Genomic DNA, 22,116 nt, shown 5'->3' on the forward strand with positions numbered 1-22,116 from the left:
TCTCAGCAGTCTGTGGACACAGGAAAATGGTATTCCTAAGGGCTCTGTGTTAAGTGTTCTTGCCGGCCGAAGTGGCCGTGCGGTTAAAGGCGCTGCAGTCTGGAACCGCAAGACTGCTACGGTCGCAGGTTCGAATCCTGCCTCGGGCATGGATGTTTGTGATGTCCTTAGGTTAGTTAGGTTTAACTAGTTCTAAGTTCTAGGGGGCTAATGACCTCAGCAGTTGAGTCCCATAGTGCTCAGAGCCAACCATTTAAGTGTCCTTTTTCTAATCACTGTTAAAGGAGTTGTGCCCTCTGCTTTGTATGTGGTCTCTGCAGGACGACAGTTCCAGTGTGCCATCTGGCGCTTCCATGTGGACACTCTCGCACAGTCTTTAGTTCTTTCACAGTAAGACGAGGGTCGTACATTTCTGCTACCATAATACACCTGACTGTGGTCCCCCAGCACCGTTTCTTGTGTCTTCTTTTTGACAACAAGCTTATCTGGTTGCCTCATAACCGTCATTTGAAGGTTGACTGTGTAATCTCAGTGTTCTTCACTTCCTTCCCCACACCTCTTGGGACACGGATTGTTTGGCCCTTGTCTGCCTTTACTGGGCATAAGTTCTTTCTCATGTGGGCTATGGTTGTCAAGTTTATGGATCAGTTCCCCTTCCACGCTGCTCCTCTTGGACGCAGTTCAGCATTATAGAATTTACAAAATGGAGGGTGAAGCTTTGACAATGCCAGCCACTCGTGCTGGCGAAACGTCAGAAAAATCATTAGATGAACGTCGGCCGAAGAACCCGAGACAGAAGCCAATAGGCAGTTTGTCATTATGGAATTTGTTTAGTCACCGGTGCTTTTGGCAATAGCCATATCGATAGTCTTTTGGCTGACACAGGGATCCCACCCCTCTCGATTCAGTGGTCCCAGTATCTGGTTTCCTATGGCATCACTATATGCTCTTCCCTAGCTCACTGTAACGATACAAGTATCACTAGACAGAGAAATCAGCACTATTAAATCATAGAGATATTTTTGAACATTTCTGTTTAAATAATGACTTGTGTATTGTTAAATGTATTTTGTAAAACTGCTTTTATCGTTATAATTGTCATGGATTTAGGTAACTACAAATGTACAGGGACATGACTTGAGTTTTAAGACATAATCAGTAGGGACGTACCCGTGGAAGGATTCTCTAAGTAAAAATGGAATGTGGAAGACAGTCTCAGGTGACGTGTGAAATGGCAGACACATGTATTTAGTTGTGGTGGACAAAATTGAGCATAACTCTCTTGTAAGCCTTCTATGGACCACATAAAGTAGCTACCATTAATTCTGCAGTGTGTTGAGCTGCTTTTATCCAAGAAAGAAGAGGTAATTGTATATTTTTGTGGGTCAGTGTGAAGATGTTGTATGCTGGCATATGACATGCATTACGTTGCAGCAAGGTCTATTGTGCTGGCCAAGTACGACAGCAAAAAGTGCTACGACATCTAAGCCACAGTTGAAAGATGCAAACTCATCGTACTGTAGCAATTCTCATTAGAGGCTATAAGCAGTGCTCATCACCTGTGAAAAGACTAAAGTATATTTTTTATTGGTACAGTTTTTTTACTGTATCAGTATAGAATAATTTTCATTCTAGGACCCCATATTGTAAAAGTCGTGACCTCATCTCTCTGATTGTAAAGACATGTGAGCTGGTGATAAATATAATATGTTCTAAATTTCTATAAAAGGCATCATTGAGTAAAACATCGTAGCGTTACCAAATAATTTTACAAGATTGTTGTTATAAATATTACTACAAATTGGAAGCAGTGTTAAAGAAGAAGACACCAAAAGGTACTGCGTAATTTTTCGTACCTATAACAGAAAATTACTGTGTTGGATTTCAGTCTACATGATTGAAAGTAAGTTTCTGTTCGTTAAAGTGCAGGATACAGTTTTTCTATGTTTAATGAAAGGGTAATCATATCATTGTAGGCTTGTTCCGAAATAATGTATGACGTTTTAATAATAATACAAAGCTCATTTCTATACACAATGATGCGATATTGTAAAGTAATACGAAAGTAATGATTACTAGGTACATTATTAACAAAAGTACCACCACAGTAGTTACACTACTTCATTGTTTAGCAGGCTGTGTTCACTGATTATTTGACAGTACATTTGTTTATAAGTGTATCATGTTTACAATAGAGACGTTTTGTGCAGATGAAAGTAATATATGGTGTCCCTGTTAATCATTTGCAGTGTAACATCGTCATCTCAAAGTCTTGCCAGTTAATATTTGTGCTCTGCTCCTCAATGTTTTTAGTAACGTTACTTTGTCGGTTCCTGCAATCAAAATTGCAATTGTATGGCAAGATACAAGCTTTGCATTCTAGAGAGCAATCAGTAAACGGAGTGCTAATTACTTTCTAGAAGCAAGTGTCCACCCACAAATAGACTGGTGTTCAGAATTAAAGCAATAAACCGCTATATGCCAGTCTTATGTCCAGTTCATGGTATAATCATAGAAAGTGTCAATAGCTGTCCGTACAATCGTGTTCTGCACGAAAGGTGGAATTCCAGTCAACGGTCAAGCACGCCACAATGACGTTGGGGCACCTATCAAACGAGATAGTGTGTGCCCACTTGTCCCACAACCACAATTGCTGTGTGTACAGTTATAGACGGGGCGACATGGTACAAAGACGACACTCACCAGACTCTCTGCGATGGGGGGCCATAAGAAGTATCGAAGCAGGACAGTCGCAAACTGATGTAGCCTGATGGTTTAATGGGAATCTTTCTGTTGTTTCTCGGATGTGGCGACAATTTATAGAGACTGAAGCAGTGTCCTGAAGACTAGGGCAGGGCCGACCATGTGTGATGTCAGGAAAAGAGGACTGTGATTTGGTTGTAAGGGCATGACTTTACCGCCGTAGTACTGCACAGTAACTGACATCTGACCTTGCAGCATCCACCGAATGTATTGTATCGAGCGAAACGGTGTACAGAAGGCTTTGGCAGAATGACCTTTATTGTGAACATCTAGAGTAGAATTGTCAGCATACCATCTGGACACTCAAACAGTGGGCCAATGTTCTTTTGACGGATGAGTCCGTACTTCTTCTGGAGAGTGATTCTCGAAGCATTCGTATCTGGAGGGAATGTGGAACATTTTGAGACCCAAGCATTGTGGAAAGAGACCGATATCGAGAAGGATCCATAACGGTGGGCAGGGTTACGTGGACCACTCAGACATCTCTTCATGAAGTTGTATGGGTCAAGCGGCAAGGTTTAACTGCTGTCAGGTATCGTGACGAGATCTTGGGACCTCAGGTGCAGATGTTGCGAGGTTTTTTGAACCCAGACTGCATACTGATGGACGATAATGCTCGACCTCATAGAGAACGAGTAGTTGATGTTTTCTTGGAAACCGAAAACGTGACCTGCTCTCTCTCCCGATTTGAGTCCCATAGACCATATTTGGTATGTACTAGGGAGGCAGATTGCATCACGTCAGCGTCCACCATCACCTCCCCAAGGCTTGCAAGCAGCTCTGCAGGAAGAATGGGCGTTATTACCTCAACATGTGTTTGATGACATCATTCACAGCATGCGCCGTCGTTGTCTGGCCTATATTGCTGCCAGAGGTGGTCACACCCCATACTGAGGACATTTACCAGTTATCGGCATGTGTGTGTAAATACGTTAAGTTGGAAAAAACGAAGCACGTTTTTGTCTACCGTTATTTACATTCTGTATTCTTTACATTTTTCAACTTAACTATCACCTGTTCATACTGTTTCATGGCAAAATAAACGCAGCCTTGCAAAATTTTACGTGTGTTGTTTCAATTTTGGACACCAGTGTATTTATGAGTCCGATCGGTGCTCACGGTCAATTATAGGCGAATACGTATCCATATTAGGATAAATTAGGGGCATCACATCACCCCCCCCCCCCCCGCCCCCTTCTGTCCTATTCTTTTCGCAGCTTCGGGCCATTCCACGCACACCACCCGCCCTCAGATGGGTTTACCGGATGGGCTTCGCCTCGTTTCTCTCTGCTGTGCCTTCCATCTCCCCTCCTTGTCCTCTTCACTACGTTCTCTCGCGACCATTTCCCTCGATTAGTTTCTCGGCCACTGATTTGGATGGATCTCTTCTGAAAGCATCCACCATTCACATGGTGTTCCATTGTTTGTTCCAAAAGCTCTTACGGGAGTTTCAGCATGTCATTGTTGTTTACATCGATTGCTTTAAACCCACTGATCATAAATATGACTTCACGTCTTCTGTTGCCACGGAACACCATCTCTTGCATGCCACGGATGGGTCGTTTACAGGGGAATTGCTGGCCCTATATCGAGCCCTCTGTTCCATTAAACAGTCCTCCCTCATCTGAGCTTTGTTATGTACGGACTCAATGAGTGGCTTTCGGGCTATCGCTTGGTGTTTTTCTCACCTCCTCTTGTTCTCTGCCACTCTCGACCTTCTCGCTGACCTTGGCTTCATTGGTTGCTGGTGCATATCAACCGTTTTCCGAGAGGACACAGAGGAAGGAACTACATGCAATGGACTTTGGAGATGGCTACATTGCGAAAGGCCGTTAAACATAAAGCTGCACGTCTTCAATGGGCCAAACAATTGGACAGTCATTGAATGGAGACACTTAATATGATCCGATGAGTCACGGTTTGCCTCTTTTCAAATGATAAAGACGTCGATATCACCACTGGCCCAGTGAGCGTTTAACCAGCAATGTGTGGCGGATGCAGTTCAGGCTGGAGGAGACTCGTGATGTTCTGGACGTGCTTTTCGGACCTTGATTTGTGACGGCTGATTCAGATTACCGTCAACATGAGCAACAGAAGTTTTTTCGGTGACCAAGTGTTCTCATTCCATTTACATCTTCATGACAAGTAAGCTGAGGGTACTTCTTCTTCCAGAATGACAACAACTGCACAGGACTACACGCGTACTAACTTAATTTCGCGAAACTAAGGTGCCATGTTTCACCTTAATTGTGCTGCTAAATGACCCGATCTTAACATCTCAGCATCTCCTTCATTTGGTAGCTCCATGAGTGGCTTCATCTGGATTAGACGTACCTGAAAGAACGTGTGGACTCTCAACCGAGTACATTGTCAAAGCTAGGTTTTCGGGAAACTTTGGTCTACTGCAAACATTACCCGTTTCTCGGAAACCGTCTCTAAAACTGCGACATGATTCTCCGGCTCCTCGAATTGTCGTCTGTTTTTAGTCTGATGCAGCATGACAGAAGATATCCTACCGCTCAAAATAGGATCTAGATGCCATCTTTGAGACAAAACATTGTAAATTTCGCCAAAAGATAACACTCCACTCACAACGAAAGGGCAAATACTACCGAGAAATTGTACAGTTTACTGCAGTTAGTTGTCGTTACCAATGAATCATTTGGCAATTTGTAGCAGTGAATACTCATTTCAAATATAGATAGTCAAATTTCGCTTTTCAAGGTGATCTTGAAAACAAATGTACTCTTTCTGTTTTCCGACAATGCTCATACTTTGGACATTATATGTCATGTACTATTAACAAATGAAAAATAGTGGTAACATATCATAATGTAAGAAAGAACAGAAGTCTTGGACAAGTCAAAATAAATAATAAAAATGAAGTGTGGCTAGGGTGTCCGCATGGTAGACCGTTCGCCTGGTGCAAATCTTTCAAGCTGACGCCACTACGGCGACTTGCGTGTCGGTGGGGATGAAATGATGATGAGAAGGACAACACAACACCCAGTCCCTGAGCGGAGAAAATGTCCGACCAAATGGGGAATCGAACCCGGGCCGTTAGGTATGACATTCCGGCGCACTGACCACTCAGTTACCAGGGGCGGCCGAAAAGCGAATAATGCACCAATATCTATGTAATGATAGAGAGATGTGCAAATAGCTTTACTTTTTTCGGGGTTGAGGAATGAACACGTAAATATCTCACCATTCTGTAAGGAGAGCAAATTTTTCTGTGGTGGCTACAGTAGAAACTCCACGCTCACACGTACACCAGTGAGCGCGCGCGGGCGTCCACACACACACACACACACACACACACACACACACTGGAAATATGGTGCGGCACCTACCTCGTCATCTGAAGCGTTGGTGACACCTGAAAGAAACGAATGATCGATTTATTAGTTTCTATCCAATGAATATCATTAAATGGTTCAAATGGTTCTGAGTACTATGGGACTTAACTTCTGAGGTCAGAAGTCCCCTAGACTTAGAACTACTTTAGCCTAACTAACCTATGGACAGCACACACATCCAGCGCGGTTCCGGAATGAAGTGCCTAGAACCACTCGGCCACAACGGCCGGCATCATTAAATGGATAGGGTGGAAAAAATCAGATGTCTCTCTGGGCTACAGCTATGTAATGTGGCAACAGACCACTTCGTCTTACTACTGGCGTGTCAGAATCTGCCGTGCTACTTTGGATATCTTTGTAAACAGACGAAAACCACGTACCAAATTACGAAAAGTGAAGGATGTAGGCCATTCATCTTACTGATTTATTGTACTCACCTGTTTTACAAATTTCTGGAACAAATATGCAAAATTTCATATTATTACATCGAGTTCATGAATCTAGGCACGATCCATATTCCACATACTGTGAGATAACTGAAATGTTTTACGTTTACACAGGAATAATTAAGTAAACGATTTCTTCACAAGCCTTCTCTAAGAAAAGGTCCAAATAAATCCAGTTTCTTGTGTCTTGGTGCGCTTTGTCACTGATCACTGACCTGATCAAAATCTCTACTCAATTACCATTCACCATCCCGTCATAGCATGGGACCGTGTCTTATATGATCTTGTTAAAAATCGGTGCGCTAATAACATTTGTCTGAAAGAACAAACTATGTGTATGAATATCAGCAGTAGCTCCCACCATATCGGCGGAAACCATTAAAATTGGCTGTAAATTAGTTATTTCCTTAATGTAATCGAAAAAAGTTTGACCTTAAAATCAACAGCAACAAAAAACAAAATTATGATAGTAATCAAATTAAAAATTACAGGAACAACCATTCAAATTGAAATAAATAACAGAAAATTTTATTGCATTTGATAACAGATGCGCTACGAAAGTAAGGAAAAGAATTGCAAACAGCTAAGCGAGTTTTCAAAGAGCGAAGAAAACTACCAAGGAATAAGTGTTTTAATATAGAAAAAGAACAACAATTTGTCAAGACGTTCATCTGGCGTATGCTCCTAACTGGCTGTGAAAGCTGAATATTGTTGAACACAGACTGAGAGATCCGCTACAGTTAGATTCGAATTGGGTCTATAGAAGTTTAGTAACGGATGTTTCTATTATTTCAGGAAATAAAAAATTTTGCATCTGCAGAAGATCTTATTGTTGATGATGAATATCAATAGTTGTGTATGTCCCATCAAGAGGAAGACTGAAAGCACTTATAATCGTTGGAAATGTTGCTTTGGGGAAGCGTAATGAGGACCATCTGGACAGAAGAAACAGTACTGTCTACTTTATTCAAACCAGGTATAGCCCAGTATGACTTCACTGAGATACTAACATGAAGCTCATTCCATCATAGTTCCTTATTATACAACGATTATCCCTCTCCACGAATGCGCCACAATGATTATTGTCAACTATGTAAGGCTAATGGCGCCTTGCTAGGTCGTAGCCATGGACTTAGCTGAAGGCTATTCTAACTGTCTCTCGGCAAATGAGAGAAGGCTTCGTCTGTGTAGTCGCTAGCAAAGTCGTCGTACAACTGGGGCGAGTGCTAGCCCGTATCTCGAAACCTGCCTTGTGGTGGTGCTCGGTCTGCGATCACACAGTGGCGACACGCGGGTCCGACATGTACTAAATGGACCGCGGCCGATTTAAGCTACCACCTAGCAAGTGTGGTGTCTGGCGATGACACCACAATTATCATTATTACTATCTTTCCATTTCTTAGGAACACAGCACAGTGTGTTCTTTGAAAGGTTAGGAAAAAGAATGGCGTGCTTCAAACGTAGTATGGGCAGCCTTACGATATTATGATCGTAGCTGGTTATACTGACGCTGTTGCTCGATGACCGGGGGCACTCCGATTGTATTCCGCAGATAAAAAGCTTTGAAATGTGATTTCTCTTAAACGCCTGACAGGGGTGTTGCATTATACCAGCATTTGTCATATCTAACTACGAGCTACAGCTCGTGTGAAAGTTGAGAAAAATCGGTAACCCATACGCTTATCTTAACCATCATTTTCGAACTTGCCATTTTTATCTCAAATTGATACATTTATTGTTGATATCACCGATCTGTTCCCCTTATCCGTAGAAACAGTTTCGAAAAGCATGGTCAATGTCTAACGTATCCTGAGTGTGACCTTGGGGCGATGTGACCCGCCTGCTTCCGTACAGTGTTTATTTGCTTGCTCGCACACGAAAATATATCTACCTATTCTGAAACTGGGTATAAAGCTATCCCACTAGGGTTGTTCGCCTATAGCCTTCGATTGTAAACACAGTCTGCGCCGTCCGCAGTGGTCGAGCGGTTCTAGGTGCTTCAGTCCGGAAGCGTGCGGCTGCTACGGTCGCAGATTCAAATCCTGCCTCGGGTGTGAAGGTGTGTGATGTCCTTAGGTTAGTTAGGTTTATTAGTTCTAATTCTAGGGGACTGATGACCTCAGATGTTAAGCCCCATAGTGCTGAGAGCCATTTGAACCATTTGAACATAGTCTGCAGTCTTATAAATCTTTACGTAAGGACTGGCCAGGCCCCGTACCTATGTTCTTATTTGCAATGCACTAGTTGTATTTCAGGGTCTCACCATTTGTAATGCACGCATACTTGTTCGTCAGGTTTGGTCAGGGCCGTATCGACGGGGTGGCAAGATAGGCCCCAGCCAAGATCTCAGGTACAGACGGGAACATAAATGAGTTGTCCTAATTGTGTTCCTGTGTACTGGCTGCTGGAAGAATATTTCCCTTTAGGCCATGTAAACGTACGCTGTTGTCACAGAGTCATTTACTCCAAGTAAAATAATAAAGAAAAGTCTACTTCCAGTGCTCTGTCGCTAAGATGGTATATGTGACAAAGTACTTTATATTCCGTGCATCCGCAGCTGTTTGGGGTCATGGTGTTCACTGAGGTGGCATCAGCCGTTGGAAATCTCCTAACGCTGTCTCAGAACCTCTTTTGGGCGGCATAGTGCAGCATCTCGACGTGGCATGGACTCTACAAGTCGCTGAAAGTCCCCTGCAGAAATATTGACCTACACTGGCTCTGTAGCCGTCTGTAAGTGTGAAAGTGCTGCAGGAATTCTCAGCACATTCTTCACACTATGGATCTCGTACTATTGAATTCCATAACGATTTCCGAAATGAAATGTCTCATGCTTCTAGCTCCAAGTACCATTAAAAGTCTGTTAATTTCCGTTGTGCTGCCATAATCGCGTCGGGAACATTTTCATATGAATCCTCTGAGTACAAAAGACAGCTCCGCTAACGTACTGCCCTTTTACACCTTGTGTACGCGATACTACCGCCATCTGCATATGAGCAGTTCGTTATCCCATGACTTCCGTCACCTCAGTGTGCGTGGCACAGTAGGCTTGGTTCACATAGCTCGCGCGTACACAGACTGCTCGCATTCAACAATTCGGCCATCATCAGTTAGTGCTACTATAGCAAAATTCATTTATTACCTCTTGTTTCCCATATCCTAATCTAATTCCCCAGCACAGCTTGGTTTAATTCGACTACAATCCATTATCCTTGTTGTACTTTAGTTCATGTTCAAAAATATGTTCAAATGTGTGTGAAATCTTATGGGACTTAACTGCTAAGGTCATCAGTCCCTAAGCTTACACACTACTTAACCTAAATTATCCTAAGGACAAACACACAGACCCTTACCCGATGGAGGACTCGAACCTCCGCCGGGACCAGCCGCCGGTTCATGTTCATCTTATAATCTCTCGTCAAGACAGTATCCATTCCATTCAACTGTTCTTTCAAATCCTTTGCTGTCACTTAAAGAATTACAATCTCATCGGCTAACCACAAGGGTTTTGTTTCTTCTCGATGAACATTAATTGCCCTTCCAAATTTCTCCATTGCTTCCTTCACTGCTTGTTCGTTGTACACGTTGAATATCATTTGGAACCTGCTACAACATTCTCCCACTTCCTTTGCAACTACTGCTTCCCTTTTGTGTCGTTCGATTCCTATAACTGCAGTCTGATTCCTGCACAAGTTGTAAACAACCTCTCGCTCCCCGTATTCATCCCTACCACCTCCAGAATTTCAGTGATTGTACGCCAGTCAACACTGTCGAAAGCTTCTCTAAATCTACAAACACTATAAGTGTAGTTTTGGATTTCCTCAGCCTATCTTCTAGTACAAGTTGTAGGATCAGTGTTGTCCTATGTGTCTGTTCATTTCTCCAGAACCCAAACTGACCTCTATGAAGTCGAGTTTTGCTAGCTTTTCCACTATTTTGTGGTTAATTCATGTTTACATTTTGCAATCATTTTTTATTAAACTGATGATTCACACCGGTATGTACCTGCCTTCCTTCGAACCGGAAAAATTACATTCTTCCTGAATTATGATGTAAGTCAGCTGTCTCATACATCTTGCACAATAGCTGAAAAAATTTTATCATGTCCGGCTCTCTCAAGGATCTCAATAATTCTGAGAGTATGTCATGAATGCCAGAGGCCTTGTTTCTTACGAGATCCTTCAGTCAAAAAATGGTTCAAAATGGCTCTGAGCACTATGGGACTTAACTTCTGAGGTCATCAGTCCCCTAGAACTTAGAACTACTTAAACCTAACTAACCTAAGGACATCACACACATCCATGCCCGAAGCAGGATTCGAACCTGCGACCGTAGCGGTCGCGCGGTTCCAGACTGTAGCACCTAGAACCGCTCGGCCACAATCCTTCAGTCCTCTGTCGGATTTTTCTCAGTATCATGTCTCCCATCTTATCTTCACCTACTTCCTCTTCTCTTTCTATAGCATTATCCTCTTTGTTTTCTTACGTAGACCCTCTTTATGTTCCTTCTACCTTTCAGTTTTTTGTTCTTTGCTTATTACTAAATCCCGTCTGAGCTTTTGGTATTTATACACATTGGCGGCTGTTGAGTAAGAGCATAAGATCACATTAACACCCTAACTTTTGACACCTTTCCCAATTACTAGTTATTTTTCTTTGAATCCTGTTAATTGTAATGTAAATGTGATATTCTGAAACACACGGCACGCGTTGCTACAATGCTATTTCTTTTGACTCGGTGAAACTTTGCATCAGGGTCACGAGCACACCTTCAATCGTATGCGCTTTAAGGAGCTCTTGCGCATGCACAACTGGCGTGACATAATTCCTTTACGGGCCAAATACGTATGGATTTGATATACAATGTGCACTGTTCACGGTGTGCACAGCTGGCCCTTACCACTCAACTGCAGGTTTAAGTCAGTGCCACCAGGTGGTAGCACACTGCAGTAGATTTTTATCCCCATTCGCTTAGCATAAATCCCGCTAGACAGTAGCAGACTCCTCAGATATGCCAATTCACTCACTATATACCAAAATTATTGGGACGTCAGTATATGTTATAGTTATACTGACAGAAAAACCTATTTTGTGGAATTCTGAAAGTGGTATAGCATATTACGTGTTGGATTTTATCATACAGTAATCCACTTGAGGCTCTAAGAACCATTAAGTACATCATCAGTTGTGAGATTAGCATTTACTCATGCTTCTAATTTCTATTGATCTTATAGTGGATCAGGTTTATCTGCGCTGTAGGCCCACATCGTATATATGAACATTTATGAAAACCTATCTCACTGGTTTCTTTGATATTCACTTAAATGTGGGATAGATGGCTCTGTGCGTTTCGCCCTTATGGTTCTCAGCGCCTCATTTCTTTTCTAGTCAAGTGATAATGTGGCTACACAGTACTACTTCAATTTAATCATATCCACAACGGCAGTTTGAGTTTGGAGTTGGTTGTTTACTGTGCGAGAATCTGTTTTCCTGCGTTCTACATGAATTCTGTTGAACCTGTTTTAAGTGCTAACAGAAAATAAAATTATCAGTATAAGTTAGCCACAAGCGAACTAGGGTCTGCCAAACCAGATCTGTTGACTAAGAAAGTGAGGAAACCAAATAAGGGTGACTCCCCAAATGGACAAAGTCCATGAAACCTCTAGTGTCTCCAGGACTCTTCCATGTATTCAGCCTTTTTTAAATGATTCTTAAACAATGAGTTAATGATGATTAAATTATGTTTCGTGCAGAATTCTATCAAGCAATTTCCTCGTTCATTTTTTCCTGCAGTCTATATTCTCCCACTGTCCTTCCTTCTCGACCACTACCGAATTCCAGTCACCCATTACAATTAAATTTCTCTCTCCTTTAACTAGTTGAACTGGTGTTCACTATGCTGTTCGTAGAAACCTACCGGTGTTTTATTTTGTTATTCATTATCGATTAGACCGTAAGCGAGAGCGCACCGCTAGTTCCTGCTACTAATAAGGCGAGTACATCGCTTGTTACATATTTTTACGAGCTTCAAACAGGAGCGACTTATTTTCAGTTATCTGGGTAGTTACTAGTTTATTTTTGTAATTTCTTGCGTGTTTGAGTGCTTACTAAGGAAAACTTTTTATTTGAATAACAGTGTAGAGTACAGTACCGCCGTTGCTATCGACCCTCGTATCGTACAGGCTTTTGTTTGTTTGGTTAGAACAGCTCAATATCAGTTAGACCGTCAGTGAAAGAGCACTTCGATTTCCTGCTGCTAATAAGTCGAGTACACCGTTCGTTTGTTGCATATTTTTACGAGCTTCAAACAGGAGCGACTGCAGTAATGGATAGAAACTGTGATTGTTGTGTACAGATGCAAGATGAGTTGGCGACCCTTCGCTCACAGCTCCAGGCTGCTTTGGCTTCCATCACACAGCTTGAGGCTGCTGCCAAGGAGCGTCACTGTGGGGGATCGAATGCAGGGATGCAAGGGGTGTCGAGCACATCCCATGTGTCCTCCAATCGGTCCATTGCTGTGGCCGCCCCAGGTACTGCCTGCACTGAGGTTGACCCCTCACCCGTGGTCGAGTGGGAGATCATTCCAAAGTCTGGCAGGCAGTGAAAAACTTTCCGAGGGGCCGATCATAGGGCCTCCCCGGTTCGTTTGACGAACAGGTTTTGGGACTTATCCGTGGCTGACGGTGTCTCTGAGCCAGATGCAGTCATCCGCCCTGTTCCAGAGGAGGCTTGTCGGTCTGCAAGGTCTGGGGATTCACAGAGGGTGGGTTTGCTGGTAGTTGGGAGCTCCAACGTTAGGCGCATAATGAGGCCCCTTAGGAATACGTCTGCCAAGGAGGGGAAGGAAGCCAGTGTGCACTCTGTGTGCATTCCGGGGGGAGTCATTCCAGATGTGGAAAGGGTGCTTCCGATACCATGAAGAGTACAGGGTGTAGCCAACTGCAGGTGCTGGCTCATGTCGGTACCAATGACATGTGTCGCTTTGGACTGGAGCAGATTCTGTCTGGTTTTGGGCGGCTAGCGGAAATGGTAAAGACTGCCAGTCTTGCTTCCGAGATTAAAAGTTCAAATGGCTCTGAGCACTATGGGACGTAACTTCTAAGGTCATCAGTCCCCTTCAACTTAGAACTACTTAAACCTAACTAACATAAGGACATCACACACATCCATGCCCAAGGCAGGATTCGAACCTGCGACCGTAGCAGTCGTGCGGTTCCAGACTGTAGCGCCTTTAACCGCTTGGCCACTCCGGCCGGCCTCTTCCGAGATTAAGGCGGAGCTCACCATCTGCAGCATTGTCGATAGAACCGACTGTAGTCCTTTGGTGCAGAGCCGAGTGGAGGGTCTGAATCAGAGGCTCAGGCGGTTCTGTGACCGTGTAGGCTGCAGATTCCATGACTTGCGCAATCGGGTGGTGAGTTTCCGGGTTCCGCTTAATAGACCAGGAGTCCACTACACACAGGAGACGGCTACACGGGTAGCGGTGGCTGTGTGGAAGGGACTGGGCAGTTTTTTTAGATTAGAGGGTCTCAGGGAACCACTGAAGGGACGTCCGTCTAAAAGTGGGTAGGTAAAACACAGTAAGGTAGTTGTAGAAACGATTGGTATTGTAGCTGTAAATTGTCGTAGATGTGTTGGAAAAGAAACAGAGCTCCAAGCCCTAACAGAAAGCACTGAAGCTCAAATAGTTTTAGGTACAGAGAGCTGGCTAAAGCAGGAAATAAGTTCAGCCGAATTTTTTCAAACGATCTAACAGTGTTCAGAAAGGATAGATTAAATATTGTTGGTGGTGGTGGTGTATTTGTTGCTGTCAGAGGCAGTTTGCCTTGAAGCAAAATTGAAGTAAATAGTTCGTGTGAAATAGTATGGGTAGAGGTTGTACCTGACAATCGGACTATACTATTAACTGGATCGTTTTACCGACCCCCTGACTCAAAACATATAGTTGCTGAACAGTTCAAAGAAAACTTGAGTCTCATTTAAAATAAGTACTCCGCTCATACAGTTATAGTCGATGATGACTTCAATCTACCCTCGATATGTTGGAAAATTATACGTTTAAAGCCGGCGGCAGGCATAACACGTCATCCGAAATTGTACTGAATGCTTTCTCAGAAAATTATTTCGAACAGTTGGTTCACGAGCCCACTCGAAGCGTAAATGGTTACGAAAGCATACTTGACCTATTACCAATAAATAATCATGGACAAATAGTGAGTATTGTGACGAATACAGGGATTAGTGACCACAAGGCAGTTGCTGCTAGGCTGAATACCGTAACACCTACTACCATCAAAAAGAAACGCAAAGTATATCCATTTTAAAAAGCTGATAAAAATGATCTTAACGTCTTTTTAAGAGACAGTGTTCACTCCTTCCGATCTGATCATGTAAGTGTAGAAAATTTGTGGAACGTTTTCAAAGAGATAGTATCGACAGCAGTTGAGAGATATATACCACATAAATTAATAAGTGATGGTACTGATCCCCCATGGTACACAAAACGGGTCAGATCGTTGTTGCAGAAGCAACGGAAAAAAGGCATGCCACATTTAAAAGAACACAAAATCCCCAAGATTGGCAAAGTTTTACTGAAGTTCGAAATATGGCGCGTACTTCAATTCGAGATGCTTTCAATAGTTTCCACAACGAAATTCTGTATCGAAATCTGGCAGTAAACCCAAAGAGGTTCTGGTCATATATAAAGCACACCAGTGGCAAGACGCAATCAATGCCTTCACAGCGCGATAACAACGGCGAAGTCACTGATGACAGTATCGCTAAAGCAGAGTTATTAAACACGGTTTTACGAAACTCCTTCACTAAAGAAGACGAAGTAAATATTCCTGAATTCCAGTCAAGAACAACTGCCGAGATGAGAAACATAGAAGTAGATATCGTCGGTGTAACGAAGCAGTTTAAATCACTTAATAAAGGCAAGGCCTCCGGTACAGATTGTACACCAGTCAGGTTCCTCTCAGAGTATGCTGATAAACTACATATTTAGCAATTATATACAACCACTTGCTCACAGAAAGATCCGTGCCTAAAGACTGGAAAATTGCTCAGGTCACACCAATACCCAAAAAGGGAAGTAGGAGTAATCCGCTGAATCACAGGCCTATATGACTAATGTCGATTTGCAGTAGGGTTTTGGAACATATACTGTATTCGAACATTATCAAGTACCTCGAAGAAAACGATTTATTGACACATTGTCAGCACGGTTTCAGAAAATATCGTTCTTGTGAAACACAACTAGCTCTTTATACTCATGAAGTAATGTGCTATCGACAGGGGATGTCAAATTTATTCCATATTTTTAGATTTCCAGAGGTCTTTCGACACCGTTCCTCACAAACGTCTTCTAACCAAAATGCGTGCCTACGGAGTATCGCCTCAGTTGTGTGACTGAATTCGTGATTTCCTGTCAGAAAGGTCACAGTTCGTAGTAGTAGACGGAAAGTCATCGAGTAAAACAGAACAGAAGGAAATGTTATAGGCCCTCTATTTTTCCTGATCTATATTAACGACATAGGAGACACTCTGAGTAGCCGTCTTAGATTGTTTGCAGATGATGCTGTCATTTACCGTCTTGTAAAGTCATCAGATGATCAAAACGACTTGCAAAATGCTTTAGACAAGCAATCTGTATGCTGCGAAAAGTGGTTATTGACCCTGAATAAGGGAAAGCGTGTAGCTATTCACATGAGCAGTAAAATAAATCAGCTGAATTTCGATTACATGATAAGTCACACAAATCTGAAGGCTGTAAATTCAACTAAATACTTAGGGATTACAATTACAAATAACCTAAATTGGAACGATCACATAGACAATATTGTGGGTAGGGCAAACCAAAGACTGCGATTCACTGGCAGAACACTCAGAAGGTGCAACAGGTCTACTAAAGAAGACTACTTACACTACGCTTGTCCACCCTATTCTGGAGTATTGCTGTGCGGTGTGGGATCCGCATCAGATGGGACTGACGGTAGACATCGAAAAAGTACAAAGAAGGGCAGCTCGTTTTGTATTATTTCGAAGTAGGGGAGATAGTATCATAGACATGATACGTGAATTGGAGTGGCAATCATTAAAACAAAGGTGTTTTTCGTTGCGACGAGATCTTCTCATGAAATTTCAATCACCAGTTTTCTCCTCCGGGTGCGAAAACATTCTGTTGCCACCCACCTACATAGGGAGAAATGATCATCACGATAAAATAAGAGAAATCAAGACTCGCACAGAAAAATTTAAGTCCTCGTTATTCCCGCGTGCCGTTCAAGAGTGGAACGGTAGAGAAACAGCATGAAGGTGGTTCATTGAACCCTCTGCCAGGCACTTTATTGTGAATAGCAGAGTAATCACGTAGATGTAGATGTAGACTAGACCTACTCGTGTGTTATTCCCATTTCATTTAATGTGTATAACCCTGTACTAACCTAACAAGAAGTCCCATTCTTCCTGCACGGTGTCTTATTAACCCTCACTATTACATCAACCTGTCTCATTCCTTTTTCAAATTATCTAATTTACCTGCCCGATCAAAGGATCTAACATTCCGCACTAACACGTAGAATGTCAGTTTTGTTTTTCCTTATGACTGCGTCCTCCTGAATAGTTCCAGTCCAGAAATGCGAAAGGGGGGACAATTCTACCACCGTAACATTTTACCCAAGAGATGCTGTCATCAGACCATTCAGTCATTCAGTCTGTTGCCCCTGCAGCTACTGAAATGGCTGCTGCCTCTCTTCAGGAATCACGGATCAGTCTGCCCTCTCCACAGATTCTCCTCCATTGTGGTTGCACCTACGGTACGGCGATCTGTATCGTTGAGTTAGTTAATTAATTAGTTCATGTTCCGTAGATCATATGAACGATTCTTTTAAAATTCATGAACACATTATTTTTCTAGCCCTCTTCATGCAACTACACCAAAAGCAATTTCAATTTTTTTTTATTGGTTACCAATATTGTTTGGTTGAAGAGAAGAAGTTGTCCGGGAGTTGTCCAAGTCTCCCCAAATGGACAAAGTCCATGATTCATGGGGACTGTGGTATTATAAGAGCTGAAAGATCAGCGAGCGGTTGCTGAATATGAGAGAATGCTTCGAAGTATTTGATAGAGTAATAAAGGAAATGGGATAAAGATCTCACATATGTTACACTATTTTGTGTGACTTTAATTTCTTGCTTCATGTGGAACGATGTATAGCAGATTTTGGTACCAAAGGTAGCGGGAGGTATTGATACACCGGAGCTGTTTAAAAAAAACCCTGCATTCAAGTTCCATATGAAACTGCTTATCGTTAGAATAGTTTAAAGGTTTTTTCACAGTGATGGTTAAGATATGCTTATCCGAACATTGAAATTGCTTTGAGGTTATTTATGACAATACCAGTGACTGTAGCATCTTGTGAATTAATTAAAATTAATGAAAAAGCCGATTAAGGACAAGTATCGGTATAAGCATGCTGTCAAATTTAGCTATCTGGATGGAAGAATACGATGTAGCTTCTAAACTTGACTTCAGTGTATTAATGTATAAGTATAGTTTATTCAAGCCAAAGAAATGCAAAGAAAAATTGTAGTAAAAATACAGTTCCTGTAAAAGGATATTTTCTCAGCTAACAGCTAAAGCCCTTTTCATTTTATTTCCAGCTAATAATTTATGCAGTATTAATAATTTATGATGAACGAATGAGATATTTTTTATGCATCATACTAAAATAGATGTAGGTAGCTCCCATAAAAATAAGATACAGATATTTATGTTAACAGATTTTTCATCGACGGAATTTAATTACTGTTTTTCAACAATGGTTCTTTTTATTAAACTCACATAATTTGTTTAATTTATCAAGAAAATATTGCAGAAAGGTAAGATACATTGGGAAGCGGTACCCGCTGCTTTAGCAGTTCTACCGTGGCACAGGATCAACTTGGCACCGTTTAGTGTTCAACTACCCTACGATGTTATCGACTTGTACACTGATGCTCATAAATTAAGGATAATTGCAGAACGTGATGCCACACAACGTGGCACTACACAACACTGGCGCTGATAACATAGGCACGTAGGGAACACACAGAGCGCAGATCTGTAAGTCCACGGTATTGGTGATAACCGTCCCGAAACGCCACTATTTCCTGCGCATAAACCCCGACATCAATATGGGATATGGTCATCGTGCACACGTACACAGACCGCACAACGGGTTGGCATACACTGGATCAGGTGGTCGAGGAGCTGCTGGGGTATAGCCTCCCATTCTTGCATCAGTGCCTGTCGGATCTCCTGAAGTGTCCTAGGGGTTTGAAGACGTGCAGCGATACGTCGACCGAGAGCATCCCAGACGTGCTCGATGGGATGTAGGTCTGGACAACAGGCAAGTCACTCAATTCGCCTGATATCTTAAGTTTCAAGGTACTCCTCGATAGCAGCTCGGTAGGGCCGTGCGCTATCATCCATCAGGATGAAGGTGGGACCCACTGCACCCCTGAAAAGGCGGATATACTGGTGCGAAATGACGTCCCGATACACCTGACCTGTTACAATTCCTCTGTCAAAGACATGCAGGGTTGTACGTGCACCAATCATAATCCCACCCCACACCATAAAACCACGACCTTCATATAGGTCCCTTTCAAGGACATTAAGGGGTTGGTATGTGGTTCCTGGTTAACGCCAAATGAAAACCCGAGGAGAATCACCTTTCAGACTATACCTGGACTCGTCCGTGAACATAACTTGGGAGCACTGTTCCAATGACCATGTACTGTGTTTTTGACACCAGGCTTCACGGGCTCTTCTGTGACCAGGGGTCAGTGTAATCCAACTTGCAGATCTCCGGGCGAATAAACCATGTCTGTTCAGTCGTCTGTAGACTGTCCGTTTGGAGACAACTATTCCAGTGTCTGCGGTAAGGTCCCGAGCAAGGCTACCTGCAGTACTCCGTGGCCGTCCGCGAGCTCTGATAGTGAGATATCGATGTTCTTGTGGTGTTGTACACCGTGGATGTCCCGTACTGTAGCGCCTGGACACGTTTTCTGCCTATTGGAATCGTTGCCATAATTTTGAGATCACACTTTGTGGCACACGGTGGGCCCGTGCTACGACCTGCTGTGTTTGAAAATGGTTCAAACGGCTCTGAGCACTATGGGACTTAACATTGGAGGTCATGAGTCCCCTAGAACTTAGAACTACCTAAGGACATCACACACATCCATGCCTGAGGCAGGATTCGAATCTGCGGCCGTAGCGGCTGCTGTGTTTGACCAGCCTCCAGTCACTCTAGTATTCTACCCATCATAACGTCATCAATATGTGTTCTTTGAGCCATTTTCAACACACCGTCACCATTAGTATGTCTGCACACTTACTCGCTCCACCGTACTCAGACATGCGCCATCACACCTCTGCGTATGTGGACTGCTGCCAGCGCCACTGTGCGACGACCGCAGGTGAAATGCACCGCATGGTCATACCCCGAGGTGGTTTAAAACCGCAAACCACCCACCAGAGCGTTGTTTCACCATGTATCAGCATTATCCTTAATTTGCGAGCATGAGTGTAGATTCCCATGTACCAGTGTCAGAATTATACCGCAAAGCGTTGGCTTCGTAACCCTCGACTCGATCTTTTGCGGACCAGAGTCCTCTAACTCATACTTACACATTCTCTCTTACCCATCATTTCTTAAAGTTTGTGCTTTCATCAAGGGAGCACACAGTACAGTTTGTTAAGTTTCATCAAATTAGATACAATAATCTTTAGAACAATCATTATTTTTTGGAGTTTTCTTTGTATCATGGGAAGCAGTGTCCATGGGTATAAAACAGCCCCCTACTTAACCCCATCCAGAAATAATTTTTCTCAGCGTATTCTACCGGATTAGTATGAATGGCGTAAAATTTCACTTCGGCAATTCTACCTTCCATAATGACAGATACGTCTACTAAGCATGCCTTTATTATCAGTAGCAGCTGTTCATGCAAAATCTTCTCCTCTCTGAATAGTGTCAGTTCATAAACGTTGCTTCTCATAGCAAAGAACGAGCTCTACAGAGTCAAACCTGTCAATGCCGTAAAAATAAATATCAAAAACTGCGAAATACCGTCGTAATTTCTTGAGGCTTTAGCTACATTAGTTTCAAAGTCCCATGACTTACCGCAGCAAACGACGAAAAGTAGCAACCAGCACAGCCTGAGTGCCATCGCGACGGATAGCGAACTACTGACTGCGTAGTTCAGCCGATTGTTTAAGAAAGTTTCCACGCCGACCTGACTATCGCGGAAGTGACGGCAGCCTTGAGAATAATAGTCAGTACGACCGCCCTGGCAGGTCGACATACACGTCAGCGTTGTCTTGTTAGCAGAGTGCGCATGTTCTGAGCAGTCAGGTAAACGGGTCTTTTCTAAGGAATTCGCATAAACAATTAACACGGCAGCATTCTTGCAGTGGGTATCATGTCACATGTGCAGCTGTTTGTCACGGAAAAGAATGACAACGAAAATGCACTGAATATTGGAGTGATATTCTTAATAATGCACGCAGCGCCAGGAAATGGTAATCGTAGTTAGTTGGTAGCTAAGACAAGTAAAGTGATTGATAACTTGTTAAAATTTCATACGGATATGGAAGTACATTTAATGCTGCTCGCAAAAGAGTGATAAGAACGCTTCTATTGATTTTAGTAAACTTTGAGCGTTTTACATTAAACACGCAATAACGCCACCAGTGACGTAATTGTATTTGTCAGTTTATTGGCACCTTTAGGCTTTAATACTGGGAGAGCTTTCAAGGTTTCAGTAGGAAATATGGCATGTAACTGAAGAAGTGTCATGATGATCTCTCCATTGGCAAGAATTCCGGAATAGCTTCGTAGTGCCATCGATGCGAGGGGACTGACAAGAGGAAAATGAGATCGAGGAAAATCAACGCCTGCAACAGATTACTCATATAGGAGTATGCCGCTTATCAGCAGCCGAAGATGAAAGGATGGATTTCATCGTGGTGAGACGGAGATGAAATCAGATTCTGGTGGTGAGGTGTAACCAAGAGCAGAGATAGATTCTTATGATAATTTATTAAGTATGAAGTTAAAAAGAGAATCGCTAGGAAGAAACTACGTTCAAAGAAATGGAATACCGAAGTATGGAGGAAAGTACGTTTGATGTTCGATCATGTAATAAATACCAGAATAGACATTTCAGTGAACAACAAAGAGGGTAGTCAAGAATTGGACAGACAAATGTGAGTACAAGGAAGTTAACTGGAAGAAATCTTGCACGTCCGTTGATCGACGAAAACGAAGTACACAAATGTTCCTCAAAATTTAGGAAGTTTGGAAATTTGTGGTAAGATCCTATGTGACCAAACTGCTGAGGTCATCGGTCCCTAAGCTTACACACTACTTAATCTAACTTAAACTAACTTACTTACGCTAAGGACGAAACACACACCCATGCTGGAGGGAGGGCTCGAACCTCCGACGGGGCGGGGGGGGGGGGGGGGGGAGGGAGCCAGTACAAACATGTCAAGGCGCCC

The 22,116-nt window shown here is 42.8% G+C and overlaps 1 protein-coding gene across 1 annotated transcript in view; it reads right to left on the bottom strand.

Annotated features, from left to right (window-relative positions):
* Positions 1-20,863, bottom strand: part of LOC126481144 (uncharacterized) — a 46,043-nt gene extending 25,180 nt beyond the window's left edge. The window contains exons 1-2 of the mRNA XM_050104699.1: positions 20,738-20,863; positions 6,117-6,142 (exon numbers count right to left, since the gene is read on the bottom strand). Of these exons, the coding sequence (XP_049960656.1) occupies positions 6,117-6,142; positions 20,738-20,783 (72 nt within the window). The 5' untranslated portion in view covers positions 20,784-20,863. The remainder of the gene's footprint in view (positions 1-6,116; positions 6,143-20,737) is intronic.
* Between the last annotated feature and the right edge of the window lie 1,253 nt (positions 20,864-22,116).

The sequence above is a fragment of the Schistocerca serialis genome, chromosome 5, assembly GCF_023864345.2.
Source record: "Schistocerca serialis cubense isolate TAMUIC-IGC-003099 chromosome 5, iqSchSeri2.2, whole genome shotgun sequence".
Classification (NCBI taxonomy): domain Eukaryota; kingdom Metazoa; phylum Arthropoda; class Insecta; order Orthoptera; family Acrididae; genus Schistocerca; species Schistocerca serialis.